The sequence below is a fragment of the Atractosteus spatula genome, chromosome 9, assembly GCF_055471065.1.
Source record: "Atractosteus spatula isolate fAtrSpa1 chromosome 9, fAtrSpa1.hap1, whole genome shotgun sequence".
NCBI lineage: Eukaryota > Metazoa > Chordata > Actinopteri > Semionotiformes > Lepisosteidae > Atractosteus > Atractosteus spatula.
This window is the reverse complement of record NC_142714.1, coordinates 51,680,021-51,701,196: the sequence shown is the minus strand read 5'-3', so window position 1 is coordinate 51,701,196 and position 21,176 is coordinate 51,680,021. Positions and strand designations below refer to the sequence as shown.

At 51.4% G+C, this 21,176-nt stretch overlaps 2 protein-coding genes across 2 annotated transcripts; both read right to left on the bottom strand.

Moving 5' to 3' along the window:
* Positions 1-3,934: 3,934 nt before the first annotated feature.
* On the bottom strand, positions 3,935-6,952 carry slc25a5 (solute carrier family 25 member 5). The gene is made up of 4 exons (XM_088924735.1): positions 6,754-6,952; positions 5,084-5,570; positions 4,805-4,945; positions 3,935-4,405 (listed from the first exon to the last, which is right to left on the bottom strand). The coding sequence occupies exons 1-4, from the start codon at positions 6,862-6,864 to the stop codon at positions 4,248-4,250; spliced, it is 897 nt and encodes a 298-aa protein (XP_088780861.1). The 5' UTR covers positions 6,865-6,952; the 3' UTR covers positions 3,935-4,247.
* Positions 6,953-8,736: 1,784 nt separating this feature from the next.
* Positions 8,737-19,499, bottom strand: slc25a43 (solute carrier family 25 member 43). The gene is made up of 5 exons (XM_088924734.1): positions 19,139-19,499; positions 16,914-17,155; positions 15,642-15,814; positions 13,059-13,193; positions 8,737-10,506 (listed from the first exon to the last, which is right to left on the bottom strand). The coding sequence occupies exons 1-5, from the start codon at positions 19,408-19,410 to the stop codon at positions 10,300-10,302; spliced, it is 1,029 nt and encodes a 342-aa protein (XP_088780860.1). The 5' UTR covers positions 19,411-19,499; the 3' UTR covers positions 8,737-10,299.
* Between the last annotated feature and the right edge of the window lie 1,677 nt (positions 19,500-21,176).

The following is a 21,176-nucleotide window of genomic DNA, read 5'->3' as shown; positions in this document are numbered from 1 at the left end:
CATTCAGACCATCAGAGCAAACACTACTGAGTTTCCTTTTGGAGTGCTTTGTTCTGATTTATTTAATGAATGGTTAATAGATTAATTAATAGTATGGCTTTGGACTTGCTCCAAAGATAAAATAACGAATAGCTTTTCCTAATAAGGAAGTGGCAGGTATACATTATTTTACATTAAGCTATATCACCTATGCTTACTGCCCTGTCTTTCTCACACCTTGAAGAAGGCTCCACGGCCGAAACGTTGTGTTTTCTTTCTTCTTTTTTCAGCAGGGAATAAACCTATTACTTGTTCCTTTGCAGACTACGCATGCTGACGCAGCTCCCCACCTGAATTATTTTACTTCAACGTGTCCCGCCTTTAGAAGAGAAGTGAAGTCTTTCATTTACAGCTGGGCTCTTGAAGCGTTTTGATCGTTACTATTGGAGCGGATCTGTATAAAATCATTCATTCACGACAGAATCCGACCCGTATAGAACCCCTGCACCACGCAGGCCGGTAATGTGACGATTGCTTGAAAGAATAAGGAACCGTGCCCGCTTAATTAGTGGGGTGTTTGAACGCAACGCGCTAGTGAGAGCAGTGGTTAGGAATCTGGATTTACGAATCGCACGACATCGGAGTGAAGTGAGGGATTCCAGTCGCAGGGGAGACACTGCTGTCACACCCTGGAGCACTTCACTCCGATCCAGTTCGACTTTGTCAAGGTGTGCCCGTGTCACCTCGCCCTGGGCGTCGACGTCAGCCGCAGACACGTCACAGCCCGACCCCGCCACGGGAACGTGGTGTTCCGGTCGGGCCGCCGCCGCACGCGCGTGGTTCATTATTGCGTCACAGGCGCTGGGAATCTCGTGCGTTCGGAGTCGATTGGACCCGGAAGCCGATGGGTCTCGAGTCTCGCTTATTGCAGTGTATCTTGGGGAGACCCAGGAACCCCCTGATTGCATTCCTCACGGCCCGTAACAGGCCAGCGGGGAGGCTACATTTTGTCACTGTCAAACTGAAACGAGACTGCGTGCCTGTCCAGCATTATTTTTCCAAAATATCTTCAAAGACTAGTAGTAATTGCGTTTTCGGTATGTGAAGATGCACACTGAACTGCGAGTTTTCGTGTGACTCACGTCAAGCGGACAGATTCCTTGCGCTGGCAATTAGGAGCGGAACCGAAACGCTTCCAGGAGGCGCTCTGCCTCACTGGCGTTGTACCGCTGGCTGCGGGTGACGTCATCCTGCAGCGGCGGAGCCCGGAGCTGTTATGCAACTGTGCAGCCCTCCCGCCGCGCCTCGGAGCCTGCTGTCGGATGCGAGCCCTCAGCCGGAAAGTGTTTCTCTCCGGTCGCGGCCCTTCGGGAATATAGAGCCGTTACCAAATGCCGAGCCAGTGTCCCAGCCTTCAGGTACAGCGTCTCGTCATACGAGCGCCTATCGTGTGAACATTTACAGCCTGGAAACACAGCTGTGTCAGCGGTATGACACCCGCATCAGGTCTCCCAGCAGCCGTGATATCAAAGGTGACAGAAGACTTTGACTGCCCTGCGATGGACAGGCGTCCAGCCACCCGCCCCGCCTTGTGCCCGTTGCTTGCTGGGATAGGCTCCCGCTGCCCCGTGACCCCGAATCCCGTGACCCCGAATGAATTGGATACAGCGGTTGGGAAAGGGAAAGGAATTCTCGCGTGTCCATTGCCGTCAGGTCAGAACACAAGAGCATCCGATGAAGCAGGTTTGCAGTTGTCTCTCCTCCAGCTGGGGGGGGCTGCGTATGGGTGCAGATCGTCAATGGGGGGTGAAGTAGCCCCCCCAACACGTAGAAGGAACAAATCTAATAAGTACACCCAGGTACTTTCTTTTACTGGCAAGTAGTATCACCATATCGATGAAAGCTGGGTTTCATTTTTTCTCTCTGGTGCTGTCATTTGCAAAGCAAACAGCTCCCACAGCCACTCGGCTTCACACAGTGGGGTTCTTGGGGGCCGTGTATCCGGTGGGGCCGGCTGTGGACGCAGAGCTGACGAACTGGAGTCGGATCTGGTCAACTCTGCTCGGGCCCCTTCGGATGTGGCTTTCCCTGCGGTCTGCGGAGACGAGCGCAGTGGCAGCCCGTCCGCTCTCGCGGCTGACCCGGGGCACGGGTCTTCTTCGGCGCTCTTCAGTTCCGCCGAGGCACGGTGCGTGCCCCCGGGTCCGTGGCTCGTCGCGAAGCGCCGGGAGAGGGATTGTGCGAGCGAGAGCAGTCACCTCCGTAGGGCGCCAGCGTGGGCCTGTGCCTCTCACCCCAGGCGGCTGCACTCGGCCAGCTGAGGGTCTCCAGAGAAGCCTGGGGACACAGCAGCAGCGGAAGAGATCTCCAGGACAGGCAGAGTCGCTGCCCGGCCTGCGGACATGACAAGGTCACGACAAGGGCTCTGCAGAACCACGAGCTGGGGGGGGCAGGGCCTGACGAGACGCAGGCTGTGTTAAGGAGTTACGGCCCTAATCCAGTCCACGGTTCGCTAATCCAGCCCGGATTTCTTTCTCCCCTGCACCTCCGTGCAGCAGGAATGTTAAAAGCAGGGATACTACAGGCCGGAACAAAGCCTCAAGGTGTCGGCTCTTGTGGGTCGGAAAAGTGAAGCTTGCCGAGCGGTCTCTCTCTGTGTGCGGTAGGGGAAGGATGCGTCATTTATTACAAGTCTGCACAGAACCTTTCAAGTTTTATTTGCACACGCACCTGGCAAAAAGTTTAGTTTTAGGGGGCTCAGTGTAAAGTTCTGTGACCTTCACTCATCCCCAATACTATCATACAAGCCAATACAGTTGCCTGGCTCTGGTCCTGTTTCTTTCACTACCAGTGTATGAAGAAATAACTGCAAAAAAATCCCCAATAGCCTGAAAAACTACAAGACAAACCTACTGTACGTGATGTTTTTTTGGTCACCACGGCAGTACTTTTGTCCAAGGGCATTGGCGAGTGCTGCCAGCTGACACAGTTGGCACTCTCTGTTCAAAGCCACTGTGGAGACTGTCACTAAGTCTGTTATCCTGTTAAGAGGTCACTACAACCAGCTCCAGCCTCGTGTTTTTAGGCTGCAGTTGACTTTCCTGAAAGCGTGGTTAATAACCCCCATGACAGTCTGAGAATGTCACAAGTAAAAACCTAAAAAGGCAGAACACTCCCTCTCTTACACAAAGGAAAGAACAAGCTACTTCCCTGTTGTCAAACACAATAAACTGACTTCTTCCGAGAAAGAACTAGGTGAGACTAGGTTATTAACCTACCAGTACCCAAATGATCCAGATGAGACAGACAACCACTTCTCAGTTTGTATTCTTACTGTTAAATGGAAAACTACCATATTAGTTTTCATCCTTACAATTTACACATTTGCCACAGTACCATCATGTAAGAGAGGCTCTGTTCATGATTTGATAAAGCAGGCTGCTCCACACGGGCAGTTCTGATCACCTCCTGGCTCTCCTGCTGCTTTTAAAGAGAAATCCGCAGAACAGGAGGAAGTCCAGTGTACTCCTGAGCAACACTCACAGATCTCACCCCTTCCCACTGTCCAAGCGGGGGAGGGCTACATGCTCACATGCCACTCGGATCAGGTTTCTCGCAGTTTGCTCTGGCCCGAGCTCAGAGCCCAGAGGGGCTTTCAGCAAGCGCAGTAAATCAGCTCACGCCTGTCAGCAGTCAACCATCTTGTTCCAGAGTTCGAGTCCTTGCAGCACGTACGTCTTAATCCCCACTGCTCCTTCCTCCAGGGAGTTCACCAGACCCCCTGGTCACCAGCACCGTTCCCAGACACGCTGCCAGGAATGCCGAGACCACTCCAGTAATCAAACCAGATCCCAGAGGAGAAACAGCGTGGAAGCCCAGCCTGAGGACCTTGATCGCATCGCCCGTCCGAGAAACCTTTCATATTCAGAACAAAATACCACCAGTACACTAAAGGTAGGTTCATTCATCAGGTTGTTTTTATTAAAGAGTAGGGTTAAAAACAGACCGGCTGGATGAAACACGTAGAGCTCTTGAGTCCCAGATTCTTTCTCTATGGGAATGACACTGGCAGGGGGAGGAGGTAAGAGGGGGGAAAAAAATAAAATAAAATAAGGAAAGCGTCTCCCCCAGTTCAACTAGTACAGACATACTAGCTGGTCCCTATAAATAAGGCGGAATCCGTGACAGTCCTTCCAGAATGTACAAGATATGTTACGTTTAACACCGTTTCACAACATTGACCGTCGGGCTGAAAAGAAACGACGAGGTTAGATGACCTTCTTGAGCTCGTCGTACAGGACCAGCACGAAGGCGCCGCCCATGCCTCTCAGCACGTTGGACCAGGCGCCCTTGAAGAAGGCCCGGCCGCCCTCGTCCCGGAGGATCTTCTTCCAGCAGTCCACCGTGCCGCTGTACATGATGTCCGCTGCGGGAGGGAGGGAGGGAGACGGTTGGACGGGTCAGCACGCCGCGCGGCTCGGACAGAATGGACCCGCTACTGACAAAGACCCACGCCACGGTCAATGCTAATGGGGCGCCTCCTTCCCTACCGCTACACCCCTTTCAATTTCTCCACCAGAACAGACACGGCAAGACCCGCCCCGCCCCCCGACTGGAGGAAAAAGTAACGCACCGTCACTCGGTTCAGGCACCGCGACATCTAACGGGACCCTGCCAGCACTGGAGAGTAACCCCGAAAGGGGACGCCTCTGTGCTCGTGGCTCCTCAGGGTCTTGCTCCCCCCTGCGCTGGCTCCCAGACAAGGGGCTCCACCTCCCACCGCCCCGCCCTGACCCCCCCGCAAACCCAAGCGACCCGAACCCACCTCCTTTACGCCCGGACTGCATCATCATGCGACGCCGGACGGTGTCGAAGGGGTAGGAGGTGAGGCCAGCCACCGCCGTCACGGTCTGGGCGATCATCCAGCTGACCACGATGTGCGTGTTCTTGGGGTCCGGCAGCATCCCTGGGGGGGGAGGGGGGGAAGACAGGAGAACTGAGAACCCATCGCACCTCTGCGACCACTTCTGCCCCCGCGAGAGGCGGGCAGAGCGTTTCTCGGGCAAGCACGCTCAGGGCACACCGGGGGGGGGAGCTGGCGTACCTTTGGCGGTGTCGTAGACGCCGAAGTAGGCGGCCCTGTAGATGATGATGCCCTGCACGGACACGTTGAAGCCCTGGTACAGGCCCCGCAAGCCGTCCGACCGGAAGATCTTGACCAGGCAGTCGCCCAGGCCGCTGAACTCCCGGGTGGCCCCGGCCTTGCCCACGTCGGCCGCCAGCCGCGTCCGGGCGAAGTCCAGCGGGTACACGAAGCACAGCGAGGTGGCCCCGGCCGCGCCGCCCGACGCCAGGTTCCCGGCGAAGTAGCGCCAGAACTGGGTGCGCTTGTCCACGCCGTCCAGGAAGACCTTCTTGTACTTGTCCTTGAAGGCGAAGTTGAGGGCCTGGGTGGGGAAGTACCTGATGACGTTGGCCAGGTTGCCCCTCCAGAAGGACAGGAAGCCCTGCTCCTTGGGGATCCTCACCACGCAGTCCATGATGCCTTTGTACTGCTTCTCTGCTGTGATCTGTTTGCTGGCATGCTGGACCTGCACGGGGGGGGGGGGGGGAACAGAAATCTCTGAGCGCTGTGGAGTTACAGACCCGGCTCCCCTTCAACTCCTAAGTTATCATCTTCTCCACATCCCGGTCTTCACGCGTTATTCGCGCGGCAGCATCACTAGGTGGCTTCCACGCAGTGTAGGACCGATCCCGGAAGCACACGCCGGCCGGCGCCACGGCCTGGGGGCGGGTCTCCACGCCGAGCCGTGACGTCACGCTCCAGGCAGACGCGCCTTTACGGTCAGAAGCTCCCCGTCTAACTCCCCCCCCCCCCCTCCCAAAAAAAAACAAAAAGCAACCGAGCTGGCAAGGCGGGGGTGACCTTCAGAGGATGTGGGGTCAAAACCCGAGCGGCCCGAGGACACGCCACGGATGCGACCGGCGCTTTCCGCCTTCCGGCCGCGCGCACGCCTCGCCCTGGTCGCGATCGACTCAAAATGGAGAAGATGCCGGCAAGGGCACGTGGTTTAAAAAAGGGCCTTCAAATTAAAGAGAGAGAGAGAGAGAGAGAGAGGCGACCCTTCGGAGGGCGGAAAAAGAGGGGGATTGCTCACGTGACGCTCCCGGACAGACCCCCCGACTCTCCCACTCCGGGGACAAAGGATCCGGGCGTCCTTCTCCTCGAACCCCTGACCCCGGGCGCTGCGCCTCTCAGCCTCAGCTGCAGGGCCTCCCCTTGCCGCGACCTTGGCCGGAGACCCAGGCGGCGATGGGGGACGTGTCCCCCCCCCCCTTAGACAGCGCCGGGCGACGCGAAGCGGACCCGCCGCCCTAGTCGGAGCGCGATCTGGCTGGCGGCGACCCGGTGCCCCCCCCCCCCAGGGGGGTACGGCACGGCACCCCCGCACCGCGGCTGGGCCAGGTGGGCGCAGCGGCCGCCAGCCCCGCAAGCGAGCGGTCCACCTCGCCCGCTGACCGGGACACTTCTCGGCGCTACAGCCCGGGCGCCGCTGTCCATTCCCAAGACAGGCAAATATTCCCAGGCTTTCTGCACGCCGTTACAAGGAAGAGGTCACGTAACCGCAGTTAAACCCTTCATCACAGCACAGCACTGAACAGCGCAGGCACCCCGAGCAGGAGACAGGACTACCCCTCTCGCACACACACACACCGGAGCGGCCGGCTGCGGGTCCGCAGGCGCCGGAGAGGCCGGTTGCATAACTGGCTTACCTGCAGGAGCAGCTTGACTCTCTCAATGGGCGCTACAGCTGTTTTGGAAATGGCAGCGGCGATACCTCCGGCCAAGAAGTCCTTGGCGAACGAAATAGCGGTCTCGGTCATCGTGAGAGGGGAAGTGCTACACCGGGGAGAGGGGAAATAAAAGAAAACAGCCACAAGCTCGCAGCTCTGCACCGGTTCGGTCGAAATGGCCGATTTGACGGGGGGGGTATAGACTTTAAGACAGGAGGGATCGCGAGACGCCGCGCGAGCGCCGCAGGATGGAACGTGATTGGTCCTCCGCGCGCGTCCCGGGGCGGAGACAATGAGAGAATTCCAACGATGACGTCGGAGAAGAAAGGTTACTAAGTAACCGAGAAACAACGTTGGGCAGGGAGGGAGCTGTAGTAAGTGGAATTCAGTCCAACCTCGTCACGGCAACGTTTCAATAGTTTCATGTGTGATGCATTCATAAACTTGTTCCCCCCCTTGGTAACAGACGCCGGCTACATACAAAGGCTGCGCCTGTGGCAGAAAACGGAGTCCAGTAAGTTTCATCGTTAAACAAACGTTTGGAACTATATTGAAACTGTATTTTTTTTTTTTACAAAAAAGCATGACGGTCGTGTCGCTGGACTCGGCGCTTAACTGAGACGGGAGAGGCCATCGGTTCGAGAAAGACGGCTTGGCCAAGGCCTGTTTCGCAGCGGCCGTGCGCTGTCAAGGGCGACCTTGTCACTAAGATGCCTTTCCGGCAGGCGATACCCTGACCCGTGACCGTGGTTAATAATAACCTCTAACCTACTCGTGCTCGGGTACAAGAAAACGCCCTTTAACCTTCCCCAGTAAGGCGTCATCGAGACGGGCCTGTGTGAGTTCACAGCCATGACGAGAGTACTGTTCTCCTGCATGTCGACACTGCTGGCGTCTGGTAGGTCACCTTCAAACCCTCCAGCCGGTTCCCTTGCTGCTGTGAGATGACCTCTCCCTTTATCGACCAGTCCTTTCTCGTGTTAGCTCTGAACTACTTCATTACAGAATTCCCGAGAAGGGTTAAGTTCTGCCTAAATTGCTGGCCCGTTATTTGACAAAATGGATTGATGATTGCTATACATCTTTTTAAAAAAACAAAAAAAACAATGCCTAGTCGGAATGCAGACACAAATACACAAATGTGCAAAGTGTGAAAGTCGTGCTCAAACCAAGGAATATGAATAAAATCCGAACGGGTCATGTGAAATAATCTTCCCGCAAAACCAGGCCTGTAGGACAGTGACGTCGACTCGGAGATCCTCAGGGATGATCTCATTATTCGGTGTGGAGCCAGTGGATTACTACCTCTCGGACCAGGCCTAGAACAGAGATCCGTCTGGAGGGATCCTGCTGTTCTAAGGATTTTCCACCCCTTCCCACTTTCCTCGGGTGACTGACGACCTTCCTGCTACAACAGGAGGCGCAGTTTGCCGTTTACAGCACCCCTATAATCCCGCTGCAGGTGCAGCAGCAGCAGCTCCGACAAGTCCTAAGGAAGCAGAGGGATCAAGGATCCATAGTTTCCGTGGGACTCCCGCCTGGCCCGCGGGATACAGCCCAACCAAGGGAAATCATTCCCAACAGAGGAAGCCAGTCCAATTCCCCACCTGGGACACATGGAAAGGAAGATCAAGGACTGTACCATCCCTGAAAACTGAAGTTATCTAAAGCGGTTCTTTAAAAATAAAATAAATCTTAAATTTAAGAATGTGAATGTGCACTGATTTTTTTTTTTTTAACCGCTGTATCCAATCCAGGACAGGATGCCAGTCTGTCACACGGAGGACAGTTTCCCAGACGCCGCTTAACCTGCTGGCACGGCTTTGCATTGTGGGAAGGACCCCAGCACTAAGATGGGGAGAACGTGCAAACTCGAGGCAGGTCTGGGAACCGAACAGGTCACATAGAAATGCAAGGAGTAAGCACAGCCACACAATGATGAACACACACGATTACAGCACGTGGGACAGAAGGGTCTTTATTAGTTCTCCTGCGTTCGGTTTACACCTCTGGCGTCTTGCACTGGCAGATCAGGATATTTTTAGATTTGTTTCCCCAAAGTTTTCAGTTGACCCCCCCCCCACCCACCCACCCCATGCACTGCAGTGTCTCTCCACACGCTCGTGGGCGTGGCTCTCCTGTGGGTGCCGAGGTGCGCGGTGACCCCTGGGCACCCTCTGTCCCCGTGCAACGCTGCAGGCGCGCGCGGTGTTTACACACAAGCGCAGGACAGTGAGTGACCTTGAAGCCACACGGCCCTCCGCACCGGGAGAGGAAAGAGCTGCAGTCGAACACAGCGGAGGAAGTGCGTCTTACTCTGTACCTGTACTCAGGGCGCGCAACAAATCGGGGACATTAAAGGATGCACTTGACATCTTTGTAAAACACTGTTGATCAACAGTGAGGAAAATCGACAGCATGACAGGTGAATTTTTACATGAGGAAAATACTATTTGGCAATCGCCAAACTGTGCAATATAAAAAAAAAAAACCTTTGCAATCTAAGAATACTTTAGATTTTCATGTGCTCTTCCTGAAATGACGAAACCCGGCACTGGCAGGCCCTTCCAGGGCTGAAATGACAACACAGCAGCGTGCTTCTCTTGCACAACACCTGCGTTGTCCCTGGCGCCCGTGTGCTTTTGGAACGTGACCTCCTGCTTCCGTGTCATAGAAGCAAAGTGCTTTCGTTGTACTTCTAAGAAGTTTCAAGTATAAAATATTGAAGATTTTCAATCTTTCCTGTAACGTAAGTGACCAAAACATCCCAGAAGTGATGTGGTCCTGTTTTCACTGTTTGAATTCACAAGCAAGGCACAGATGGGTAAGTCAATTAAAAGCTCCTAATACACTGTTCTCAGCTCATTGCACAGAGTGCAACATTTGGAAATAAACAGCGAGGAGTTAAATGTTTGGAACATAAAAAACTACAAACGATGGAAAGCCCATTTGGCTCGTTAGGTTGCCAGTGGGTAACCGATCAGAAGTTCGAGGATTTCACTGTTAACTGTGCACATTTAGCATATGTTTATCGGGGCACCGTCAGTGTGCGAACAAGTGATTCCTGTCCGTCAGTCATTCTTTTAGCGATATCCCTTTCAGCGTCTCAAAATGTGCAGTTTTACCATGAGATCTGAACAGGACAAAACCTTGATCGATGCATTGCACAACACAGAAAACACAGAAAAGCACACCGGATAATGCAAAGTGCACTACAGACCAGACACGTCTGACTACAGCACAATGGAACAGGTAATGCATAGCACTGGAAGTGTAAGAGGTCTGGCAAGCAAATAGAATCAAGCATAAAAATTATTGCACGTAATGTTTAACACAGTAAACGTGTAAAATGCAGTGTTACCTGCATCAGGGAGTACAGCTGGAAACGGTATGTTTGCAGGTATGTATAACTGGGACTGGCGGCCACACTTCACTCGTCTCCCCTTGTCTTGAGGAGCCCCGTCCTCCTGTGCCAGCTGCTCAGTCCTCAGTGCCTTTCAGAAAGGGGGTACCGACGGGCTCCCCTCAGCCCCTCATGGCTGGCTGCTCCGAGCGGAAGTTCCTGTTCCGCAGGTACCTCTGCACCTCCCGGAGCTCGTGGGGCCCCAGACTCTGGTCCACGCCGGGGGTCGGCTGGTAGCTCAGCGGAGACACGATGTAGCCATTCCTGTAGAGGCACACCTGCTTGCTGAGCTCAAACGAGCTGAACAGCAGCCCGAAATAGGGAACGATCTGGTGAGAAAAGACAGTAGGGAGCAGGTGAGTGGAAGATTCCCACGCTTTTCGTACATTAAAAAAACCTTATGTTTACTTCAGGCAGTCTACACAGTAAAGTCATCAATATCCAGTGATACAGAGTTTCTAAAGCAGGAGCACAGATGAGCTCATTTAGTGGACATATTTGCATGTTAACCTGTTATTCAGGACTTTTGCTAAATAACCTTCTTGTGGGACTGGGAAGAGACACAGCCCTTAAATGATTTCTTTTTATCATATTTTTTTAACCTGAAGATTGCATCCAAAATAGTGCACAGAATCCCATTCGGAATTATTTACAGTATTATTATTTGCTCAGGAAATGCACTTATCCAAGGCAACTTACAATGTATAAAGCGTTTTAGGTGTAACTGCAAAGGAGACGGTACTGTAGATAGGGTTACATGTATAACGGGCAAAATAACTCTGGATTTGCAAAACAAAAATTGAAAGAGTAATAACTAAAGCAATAACAGGCATATACAGACAGTGGGGGATACAAAGCACCAATAAGTGGAGCAGAGCAGCTCTTGGGGACCGCCACATCTGCTGGATTTCACTGCAGCTGAGCTCTTTACTTCCATAAATCTCTAAATGAACCGACAAGTCGCTGGTTTAGAACCTCTGCTCTCAAAGAGTTGAGATCTTAAGTCAGTTGGGAAAAGCGATAGTTAAATGGGTAGGAGGTTGCCTTTTAGGAACCGAAAACAAAGAATTCAAATTGAACGCACTGGGTCTATCAAGAGTTCAGGTATTTAATGGAGTGCTCAGGTTTCACAGAAACCAGCAGGTATTTTGTTTCCCAGGATCAGGGCTGGGAGCTGCTGGTGTGGATTAACGAGTCAGGAGAGCTGAAAGGTGGTCAGTGAGTGAGCAGCTCCGACTCCGGACAGAAAGAATTCTGGTTTAAATTTCTGGTTAGGAGTAGGAAGGGGAGGGTCGGAGAGCGACGCCGAAGTTCTTGGCAGAGGTTGGAGCCAGGAGAAGCCAACTCCTGGAGAGCTCTAAGTGGGGAAGGAAAAGGAGTTCGGACTTTGAGAGGCTGAGTTCACCATGTTTGGAGTCCATCCAGGAGAAGATGGCTCTGAGACAGAAACTAGAGGAGAGGCGCCGCGCTGTAGGCAGTGCCGTCGCTTCAGAGCGGAGCGCACAGCCACTCGTGCGTCGGCTATCTACCAGGGGAAAAGTCCAGGAACTGCGGCCAAACAACAGGGCGAGTAAGAACAGCTAATCCCAAAAGATCTGGGCAATCCACGCGGTTTAATAGGCCAGCATTCCACTGCGGTCCTCAATTCACTTGGAGGTCACCCTGTGCTCCCAGTGTTTTGACACGTTAATGAATAAAAATCTCGTTTCTTGCCCTCGTCGGCAGATGTAGGACGCTTGTGGTTATTAGACTCAACGGAATCCTGCTGTTCAGGTACTTCAGCGTACAAGGGAGTGAGTGAACCAGGAAAATGGATTTAAATGCCCAGGTTATCCGTTAGGGCTACGCTCTGCTCCGCCTCTGCAATGCACTGTGTGTAGAAATGCTTACAACCATCCCAGCTGATTAGTTCAGGCTGGTCAGCAGAGATGAGTAAATTAGTAAAGAGTTTCAAGGTGACTGAGTTGACTGTAATTGGTTACACCTTAATGAAACCTGCTGAGCTCCGTTTCATTCAGGAGCTGCCTGGTATGCGTGGGTGGGGTGGGGCTGTGCTCTCATTCTTCCGATCTTAATCTTGTGGAAGGGAGAGCCCGAGACCACTGTTTCGAATATTGAATATTGATCCAGCCTATTGAACCCATTTGATCGAACCCTGTTCTGTCTGGAGCAGGACAAACAAGAGGAGGGTGTAAAAGACCGTTAAGGGCTCAAATGTGATCAACATGCATGGAATCAAATTCGGATCAGAGTCGGGTAAAAACTCCACTTCGGTCTCTCACTGCACCTCTGCATCGCCTGCTGGAAATTTCTGGGCTCAAGTCCAGAAGACATTGGACATACAAGGATTTAAAGCCCTGTAAGCAAAAGTACTGGGGGGGGGGGGGCAGGGCGGTGCGGTGGCTCTGTGGCTCAGGATCTGCGCCTGTGGCTGGAAGGTTGCCGGTTCGTATCCCGTGGCCGGCAGAGGAATCCTACTGTGTTGGGCCCCTGAGCAAGGCCCTTCACCCCAACTGCTCCAGGGGCGCCGTATAAATGGCTGACCCTGCGCTCTGACCCCCAGCTTCTCTCCCTGTCTGTGTGTCTCATGGAGAGCAGGTTGGGGTATGTGAAAAGACAAATTCCCCAATACAAGAAATTGCATATGGCCAATAAAGTGATCTTATCTTACTGGTACAGAAACTAGGAAATTTCTAGGAGGATGAGCTGATAATTCAGTTCTCCTCCAGCCAGCAGACAGCTAAGTCTGATATTGTTGCATTAGACAAATCAAAATGAAAACAGCACAGCTCAAAGACACACATGCGAACGGGTATCACTCAGGGGGTGTGCAGTAAAAACAACTCGTTCTCTGTCAGGAGACCGGGGCCAGAGTGCCTACCTTGACGAGGTTTGCAGTGAGGCCACTCCACAGGCTCAGCACGCCCTTGGCTTTGATCACCTGCCTGAAGCAGTCCACCACGCCCGTGAAGTGGACATCAGCTCCCCCGCAGTGAGGCAGGACAGCGCTCTGGGCCTACAGCAGAGAGAACACGAGCTCGGCTCAGCAGTCCCAACTTGCCTGTCCTAAACAGTCACGTCAACTGATGCGGCAGGGGTTTCAAATCACCCGGGTCACAAGTCAACGTTTCACGGCCTGCAGAGACAGGCTGCTGAACCAGGCAATGAGGAACTTCCTGGGACCTCAGACACAGCCCTGCAGTGTTTCACTCAGGGTGGCAAACTTCAGCCTCGGTTTCAGTTTGCTGTCAGAAGTATCGCACTGAATAATCTCCACCAGTTCACCGTTTCTTTCTGGAGGTCCATGAGTATGAGTTACAGAAAGGTGGAGACACTGAAGGCATTAGTAAAAAGCCAACACCTCATGCAGATTGAGATAAAGCTGATGTACTATGATCTGATCATGTTGTCTTTCCATTAAAGAAAAAGGTTAGAAACAATTTCCCACAATGCATCCGTTTGTCCCATTTTGCCATGTGGATGTTTTCAATACCAAGTGGTCCATGCTGTACTCATCAGACCTGCATGACTTGCTATGCCATTTTTCAGTCTGAAATTGAATCCTAAAGTTTAGCCATCTCTGCTGTGAGTGAGAATCTTAAACCCTGGCTAAGGATCTGTGCCTGTGGCTGGAAGGTTGCTGGTTCGTATCCTGTGGCCGGCAGAGGAATCCTACTCTGTTGGGCCCCTGAGCAAGGCCCTTAACCCCAGCTGCTCCAGGGGTACCGTATAAATGGCTGACCCTAAGCTCTTACCCCAAGCTTCTCTCCCTGTCTGCGTGTCTGTGTCTCATGTAGAGCAAGCTGGGGTATGCAAAAAGACAAATTCCTAATGCAAGAAATTGTATATGGTCAATAAAGTGATCTTATCTTATCCACACACTGCTGAGGTGAAATGCCTTGTTTTTCACTAAGGAATGTCCCCAGAAGCACTGTGATTCACTGCTGGCTGAGTCAGAGGTGGAATGCATCGTGTACGTACTGTAACAAGACAAGTGGGAAGATGGCACAACCCGAAAAGGCTGTTTTTTTAACCAGCCACACCCACTGTTCCCTGTTTGGCGAGGAATCATGCGGAACTTCCAGCTCTCACACACACACACACACACACACACACACAGTCTGCGCTGGACAAGCCTGGTCATCTGCCCTTGGGTAACAGTGCCGAAACTGGGCTTGTTTCTAAAAGGGGTGTGTTAATGAACAAATCAGTCGACGAGAATGTGGCTAAAATCAGGTACTGGGCTGTGCATTTACACTTGCTTCCTATAGACCGTTTCTTACCTTATTGTCTCCCTAAACTAACAGCTGGCATGTCCAGGAGAGCTCAGATCCTCTCAAGGTCTGTCTAAATCCCAGCCAGCACAGACCTTCACACATAGAATTGTATATGTCAGCGCACAGTACCACTACTGCGGTGCAGTCTAACGGTCATCATGTGAACTTTCAAAATGTTATTTATAGAGCTGAGAGGCGCTCAGAATAACTTCCACATTCTCAGCTGCCTGAGTGCTCTCTGCTACAAGTGCTTCTGTCTTCCCCTCTCTCTCAGCTTGGATATGGCCAATTGTCTCACAGAAGACAGGAAGACTGTCCTCGCCCCTGCTCGTCCTCATGGCTAGTGAATGATTGCGCTGTGTGACCACAGAGGTATAGACACCACCTCACTGCTCTTCCAAGAGTATCAATATCCTCAACTGAACCGGTGTTTGTTTTCTTTTCCTTCCAGCCTCACCCTCACCTTTCATCTGAACACTATCCTGTTGCCACTTCACACGAAGAGCTTTTCCAGAAATAAGTCCATATTTTATTTTTTAATTAAAACATTTTGCTCGGTTCCACTTTTGCAGTACACCAATTCTATCTTTTATTGACAACTTAATGAACCCCATCTTGAGTTTTCTAATGAGGTCAATAGATGTTTCGAACTTTTAGTGCAGCATTTGAACAGTGCAAGAATAAGTTAAGAACTTGCATAAAGCCATAATCTGGCTCAATAAACAAGCAATAAAGAAATACTCGGAAATTCTAATCCTGTATATTCTGGGAATATAAATTAGTCTGAATTCAATATTCTAATTCTGTGTAACTAAAGCTCACTCAAAGCAATTATATTATAGTGGAATTCTACACACTAATGTACTCGATTTAAAATTCTGGATCACATTCGTACTGCTGTGCGGGTGTGTTCGATGCTACAAATGTGAACCAAGTTAGTGTGGTTTGAAGTAGGAGGGAGCCATCTAGTGGCTGGACCCAGTACAGCAGTGGCGAAGGAACCGACGTCGAAAGGAGGAAATTCTATCTGAAAATGAAGTGTGGATATTTCTAAAGACTCCGCAATTCAAGCCGCAGTTACACAGGGAGAATAAAGAAGGCAATAATGAAGAACGAAGAGAAAGCCGCTGAAGGAGGAGGAGAGGAAGGTGTGGGAGGCTGGCATGCCGACACCAGAGGGGACTGACCTGCATCTTCCTCTTCACGGTTTCAAAGGGGAAGGAGAGCGTCTGGGCCACCCCCGCGGCCACACAGCCGTTGACAAAGTCCTGCCGCGGGGAGAGGCGGGAGCTGGGCTCTCGCCACAGTTTGTCCAGGTTGACGTAGACCACGTAGCAGCCCAGGGAAAAGGGAATTGCTCCTGCGATGAAAAAGAGCAGGAATGAGGCTCCCAGGACCTCCAGCGCCCAGGGGCACACAGTCCAGAGACGAGCGGCTGTCGGCTCTTCGCAAAGGCACCCTGAAGACAGGACTCCAGGAGGCCGAAAGCCAGATGGCGAGCATGAGTCAACACGGCCATAGCACATTTTTCCCCCCCATCTTGTGTTTCCGAAAGAGAAACCGTTTTAGCTCTAGAAATCAGACGACAAGGACAAAAGCTGATGGATAAATTTAATCATTGGTTAAATATAAAACCTTCGTTTATTTTCCCAGGTCCTGTGACTGCGTCTCCATTCCCTTACCGACACCTTCAGGTTCGAGTCAAGACGATTCGTTTCAGGACCCTTTAAGGTCCATGTTAATAACTGACATTAAAATGATTTCATCAGCCTCGCTCAGAGTCCCTGTACAGTCACTTACAAAACTCTCAGTTACCAGTCTCAAGACACTGTACTGCTGAACACTGCTTTCTTCAGTTCAGAGGGATTCCCTTACTGTCTGAATCCTACACAAGGCGCCAGTCTCCTGCAAGTGTTTAAATATATTAATTAAACAGTGTTGGCACCTGTCAGAATATCACATAACGCATGGGTTTATATACGCAATCTCAGCCTGCACCTGCCCTGATCATCCCAGTACGATCTCAGAAAGGTGTTCCTCTCGATTCTTTTCCAGCCAAACAAGGGATTTAAGTGGCTTCGTCCAGAAGACATCCATTAGGTTTCTGGACAGTCTGTATCCTCATGGTGAATGAGGGTTTCTCTTTCTGAGCTAAAGCACTGTTTACAGTTTCTCTTTCCACAAGGGGCCCTCGAGAAACCCCAGATCCCCCAGGAGCAGGCACAAGGCAATAAACACCAGCCTGGCTACCGGAGACGAGGAGTTTCTCCCGCAGGCAGCAACAGGAGCGGCCTGGAGCAGGCCCAGACGCCCACAGACACCTCTGAGAGCCGGGCGCGACTGTCCCTTCTACAGCCCAGACGAGCACGCTCAGCTCAGAGCGGTCGAGGAATCCAGCAGATGCAGGCCAACCCAGAAACAGCTGCTGACACAACTAAGGCCGCCGACGCACTGCCTACCTATGACAGTCAGCGACGCCCCTCGGTAGAGAGCGCGGAGCCCTTCCTGGCGGCGCACAGCCCGCAGCACGTGCACAAGCCCCCTGTAGGAGGGGTCCCGGCAGCTCTGGACCACAAGGCGGGTTTCGGCCACCTCCAGGGGGTACGTCAGCAGAGCCGCCACGATGCCCGCCAGGCCGCCCGCCGCCACGGCGCGGCCCGGCGAGATGCAGCCCAGCTCGTCCATGTGCAGCTGCACGATTCTGAAGGGAGACCGGAGAGGACAGCATGAGCAGCGGCCAGCCCCCCCCTCCTCCTCACACGCCTGCCACACCCCCAGAAACACCAGAGGCCACACGCCTGCCCCTGGACTCGCACAGCAAGCTTTCGCTGGAAAACTCATCAGCACCTCCTGCCGTTTTCCTTCGTGAATTCTGATGAGAGTCAAGGGCGGGCGGCGCAGTGGTACAGTGGTTAGCACTGGGGTACTGGGTTCAATTCCAGATCCTGCGTGCTATCTGTGTGGAGTCTGTATGTCATCCCAGTGATTGTGTGGGTTTTGTCCAGGTGCCCTGGTTTCCTCCCACAGGTTAACTGGCTGCTGGGAAAATTGCTCCAGGTGTGTGTCTGCCCTGTGCTGGACTGGCATCCTGTCCAGGGTGTACCCTGCCTTCCACCTGTTTCTGGCTGGGATAGGTCCTGGCTCCTCTGAGACCCTGAACTGGAATGAATGGGTAGAAAATAGACAGGTGAACACAAGAACAAGGGAATGCTCTTCAAAGATTTGTTTTAAAAAATGTTGAAGGGACTAATTGAAAGTTTTGTGCCAGACTCCAGCTGGATGCTGGTTTCCTCCTGATCCTACTGGGTCTTGGCATGACAGAAGAGTCGGGGAATTTTCAAACAAGTACGGACAATGTGGACACACAGACGGGCACCTCTGTATATTCAACTGTCAATGGAGACAATACTTCTCAGGAGCTCTCCTGAAGCATTATGAAAGGTAACCATGCACATTCAAGCTTGCAATAAGGTGCAAAAAGATTAAAAAGACAGAAATATTGTATTTTATAAATCTGCATAATTATTATTATGGAATTTTTATAATTCCAGGATGTCTGCAGAAGAAATCAGGTCTTTGCTATTTCGGGAGGGTGCATTTTTAATGTTACATTTGACTTTGTGCATATATTCTATTTGTCAAACGTATAGGATAGAAAGACAGCGTTTGTTTACAAGGCTTTATGTTTTTAGAAAATGCTTGCAGGCTGTGCAGTATGTTCTTTATTAGTAAGATATGCTACCAAACAACCGAGAAATAGACGAGTAGGTGTTGCTTCGCCTGCTATAAATGTCGACTCAATGCAATCAGCACGTCGTTGTGCTCCGGGCGTGTGATATCACGGAAACACAAGCGCCATCGGCGTGACAGGCGCTCCGTCTGCCAAAAGCCCATTCCGTTTACACCAAGGTAAAGGGACTGTAACAGTAACGGAAACCTCCGTCCTCCACAAAACGATTAGACACGCGCGGGATCCCCGCCAGCTGCCCGGTCTCGCTCCGCGGTGACGTCAGCATCAGCCGAGCTGCGCCGCAGAGCGCGATTGGACGGCGGCAGCAGGCGAGACCCTGCGCTGGAATGAACGCGAGCGAACCCGAGCTGTGACCGTAGCCCACCGTGAGGGAGGCGTGTACACGGAATTACAGCTCGGAAGGGTTTCGTTTCCCGAAAAGCTTTCTGTACCGGTCTGGTGCACGACAGTAACATCTCCTTAATAACACTGAGTCATTGATGGGGAAATTGTGTTGTCTCCTATAACCACATGTAAGCTGTCTCCGAACTGTGCATTACCGAAAACAAAATATTGAAAACTTCGAGCAAATAGCGGCAATTACAGCCACTGTTCAAAAGCCAACCCCGTGCATTTAGTTGTAGTTTATATGTGCCGTGGGACTAAATCAACACTGGAAAACAAACAGCCGACAAACATGTTACTTTCGTTAAGAAAGCTACGTTATCTTAAGTTGAGAAAGTTAAATGTCCACATGGTTTACAGTCAGAACACCCAGCCATTACCCGAGAGGATCAGTACGTGATCGGATCCATGTCACGCTTTCTGTCGGTCACATGGTTATATAAACAAGCAGTAAAGAAGCTGTACCTTATGCGACGATTATTTTGTAAAAAAAAACCCAAACAAACAAGTTTTCTATACGTTTTTTTTTTTAATAAAAGCAAAACTCACCTTTTGTAAGTTGACAGATGTACGGTGCTGTAGGGGAACAGACGGAAGCAGGACACCAGGTTCCCCTTCCAGAACGCCCGGAGCCCCTCTTTCTGGTACACGAGGCGGAAAGTGTTCAGAAGGCCCCGCTTGCAGTGAAACGTGCCCACCTGACTCAAGATCTTGACCACATCGAGCGGGCAGGTGGCCGTTTTGCTGAAGACCCCCGCGATACCCATGCACGCGAGCCCCTGCGACGCCGTCACTCGCGTGTCTCTCTTGATCGTTGCCATGATGTCATCCCCCGGCACGGCACGGCACGGCCCGGCGCCGAGGCTCGGTCCGGGACACAGCCGCTCTCCCCGACAGCAGCTGGCTGGCGCCCGCCCCGTGACGTCGCGGGCATTGCGGAAGACGCACGCTGACACCGCCTCAGCTCGGCGCACAGCTCACCAATCAAGGGCCGAGCGCCGGTTTAAAGCCTTATTGATTATTCTTCCATACGGGACATCTCTGGAATGGTGGCTCACCTCTAATTCAGCTCCGCACCCTCTAAAGCCGCTGGCGGTTTCATTGCATACAACTGTATTGATTATTGTTGTTTTAGAAAAATCAAATCAACACAGATTCCCCCCCCACAGCTCCTAGGGAGACGCAACTTGTACAAACTGAGGCTCAGGCCACTACCGTCCTGTTTGGTAATTATGTCCTTACCAAGTCTTTCTGAAGCCTTTTGTAGTGCATCAACTCCTGACCTCTTCATGGTGCAATTAACATCACAGCTCATTATTAGCGTTCCTGTTGTGCGTTATTGAATTACACTGATCCACTGTCTGCTGTTTGTACTCCCAGCCTGAATCGTCAATTCAACAATTAGCCTAATTATTTTCTTACACAGTCACAGGAGGTTACTTAAGGTCTTCTCCTGCTGATTACTCAAAAAACCCTTCATTAAAGGTACTTCTAACACCTCAGAGCCAAGTTACAAGTATTACACTTCTGCAGTTAATTAACTAATTAGCCCCACTGTGTAAGTTAGAGCTCAGGATGGTACTTTCTAGGAGCAGAGTCCGAGACCCCTGGTTTAATACCCTCTGTTTTCTCCGACCTGAGCAGTCAATTAAACAATTAAATAATTATATAGGATTGGGATTATATAGGACTTTGCAATTAAGATCCCAAGGGCAAATCTAAAAGACAACAGGCCTTCCAGGGGTTCACAGGCGCTGGATTCAAGTTTCCAACTTGTTGGTTTAGTAGGTTAGAAATATTGTTGTTATCACTTGAAACATGATATAATAATAATAATAATAATAATAATAATTGCTTACACTTATATAGCGCTTTTCTGGACCACGAATGTGCAGCCCCACCTGGATGATGCGCCAGAACGCTCACCACACACCAGCTCTCAGTGGGGAGGAGAGCAGAGTGATGAAGCCAGTTCATAGAGGGGGATTATTAGGAGGCCATGATTGGTAAGGGCCAATGGGAAATATAATCATGCATCAATAGAAAGATCAGCATCCGGAGCACGCAGATATATGCGATTACACACGAAGATGTCTTCACAGAAAAAGGCGACACAGACACCACATACCACGCCTGCAATTTAAACAGGGTGTTACATTTCAGGAACCGAAAGACAGGAGGCGCCAGTGTCCGTGTTTGAATCAGCTCTGCTGTGTCAGCTGCTATTGCAGAACTACGAACACCAGAGGGCGCCAAAGCCCACCTAGACTGAAGAAGCATGGAGTCCTCACCTGAAAATGATTGCTGTTGAGGAACCTACTGTATCTTACATTACTTCAACAGTTTATATGTTTCGGTTTTAGGTCCTGCAGGGACAGATAAAACCTACTTTTAGTGCCCTGTTCAGTTACAAAATTCAGTTAAGAATATGCTGAAATTGAGTTCAGTGATGACGTCCGCAGCTGTGTTGGATATAAACCCCAGGACACTAATGAAGATCCACAGCAGTGGGCGTGGCTGGTGTGAGATGCTGAGGAATGTACATTTTGCACTTCAATCATCTAGCACGCTCCTCTGTGGACTCTCT

What these genes read in the sequence shown, in the direction of transcription:
- slc25a43 (XM_088924734.1), bottom strand. Translation starts at nt 19,410, where the DNA reads ATGGCAACGATCAAGAGAGACACGCGAGTGACGGCGTCGCAGGGGCTC. An exon ending in CATCTGTCAACTTACAAAAG is followed by an intron (nt 17,156 to 19,138) that starts GTGAGTTTTGCT and finishes GTCTCCCTTCAG; the next exon opens with AATCGTGCAGCTGCACATGG. An exon ending in CCGTGAAGAGGAAGATGCAG is followed by an intron (nt 13,194 to 15,641) that starts GTCAGTCCCCTC and finishes TCTCTGCTGTAG; the next exon opens with GCCCAGAGCGCTGTCCTGCC.
- slc25a5 (XM_088924735.1), bottom strand. Translation starts at nt 6,864, where the DNA reads ATGACCGAGACCGCTATTTCGTTCGCCAAGGACTTCTTGGCCGGAGGT. An exon ending in GAGTCAAGCTGCTCCTGCAG is followed by an intron (nt 5,571 to 6,753) that starts GTAAGCCAGTTA and finishes CCCCCCGTGCAG; the next exon opens with GTCCAGCATGCCAGCAAACA. An exon ending in CGTCTACGACACCGCCAAAG is followed by an intron (nt 4,946 to 5,083) that starts GTACGCCAGCTC and finishes CTCCCCCCCCAG; the next exon opens with GGATGCTGCCGGACCCCAAG.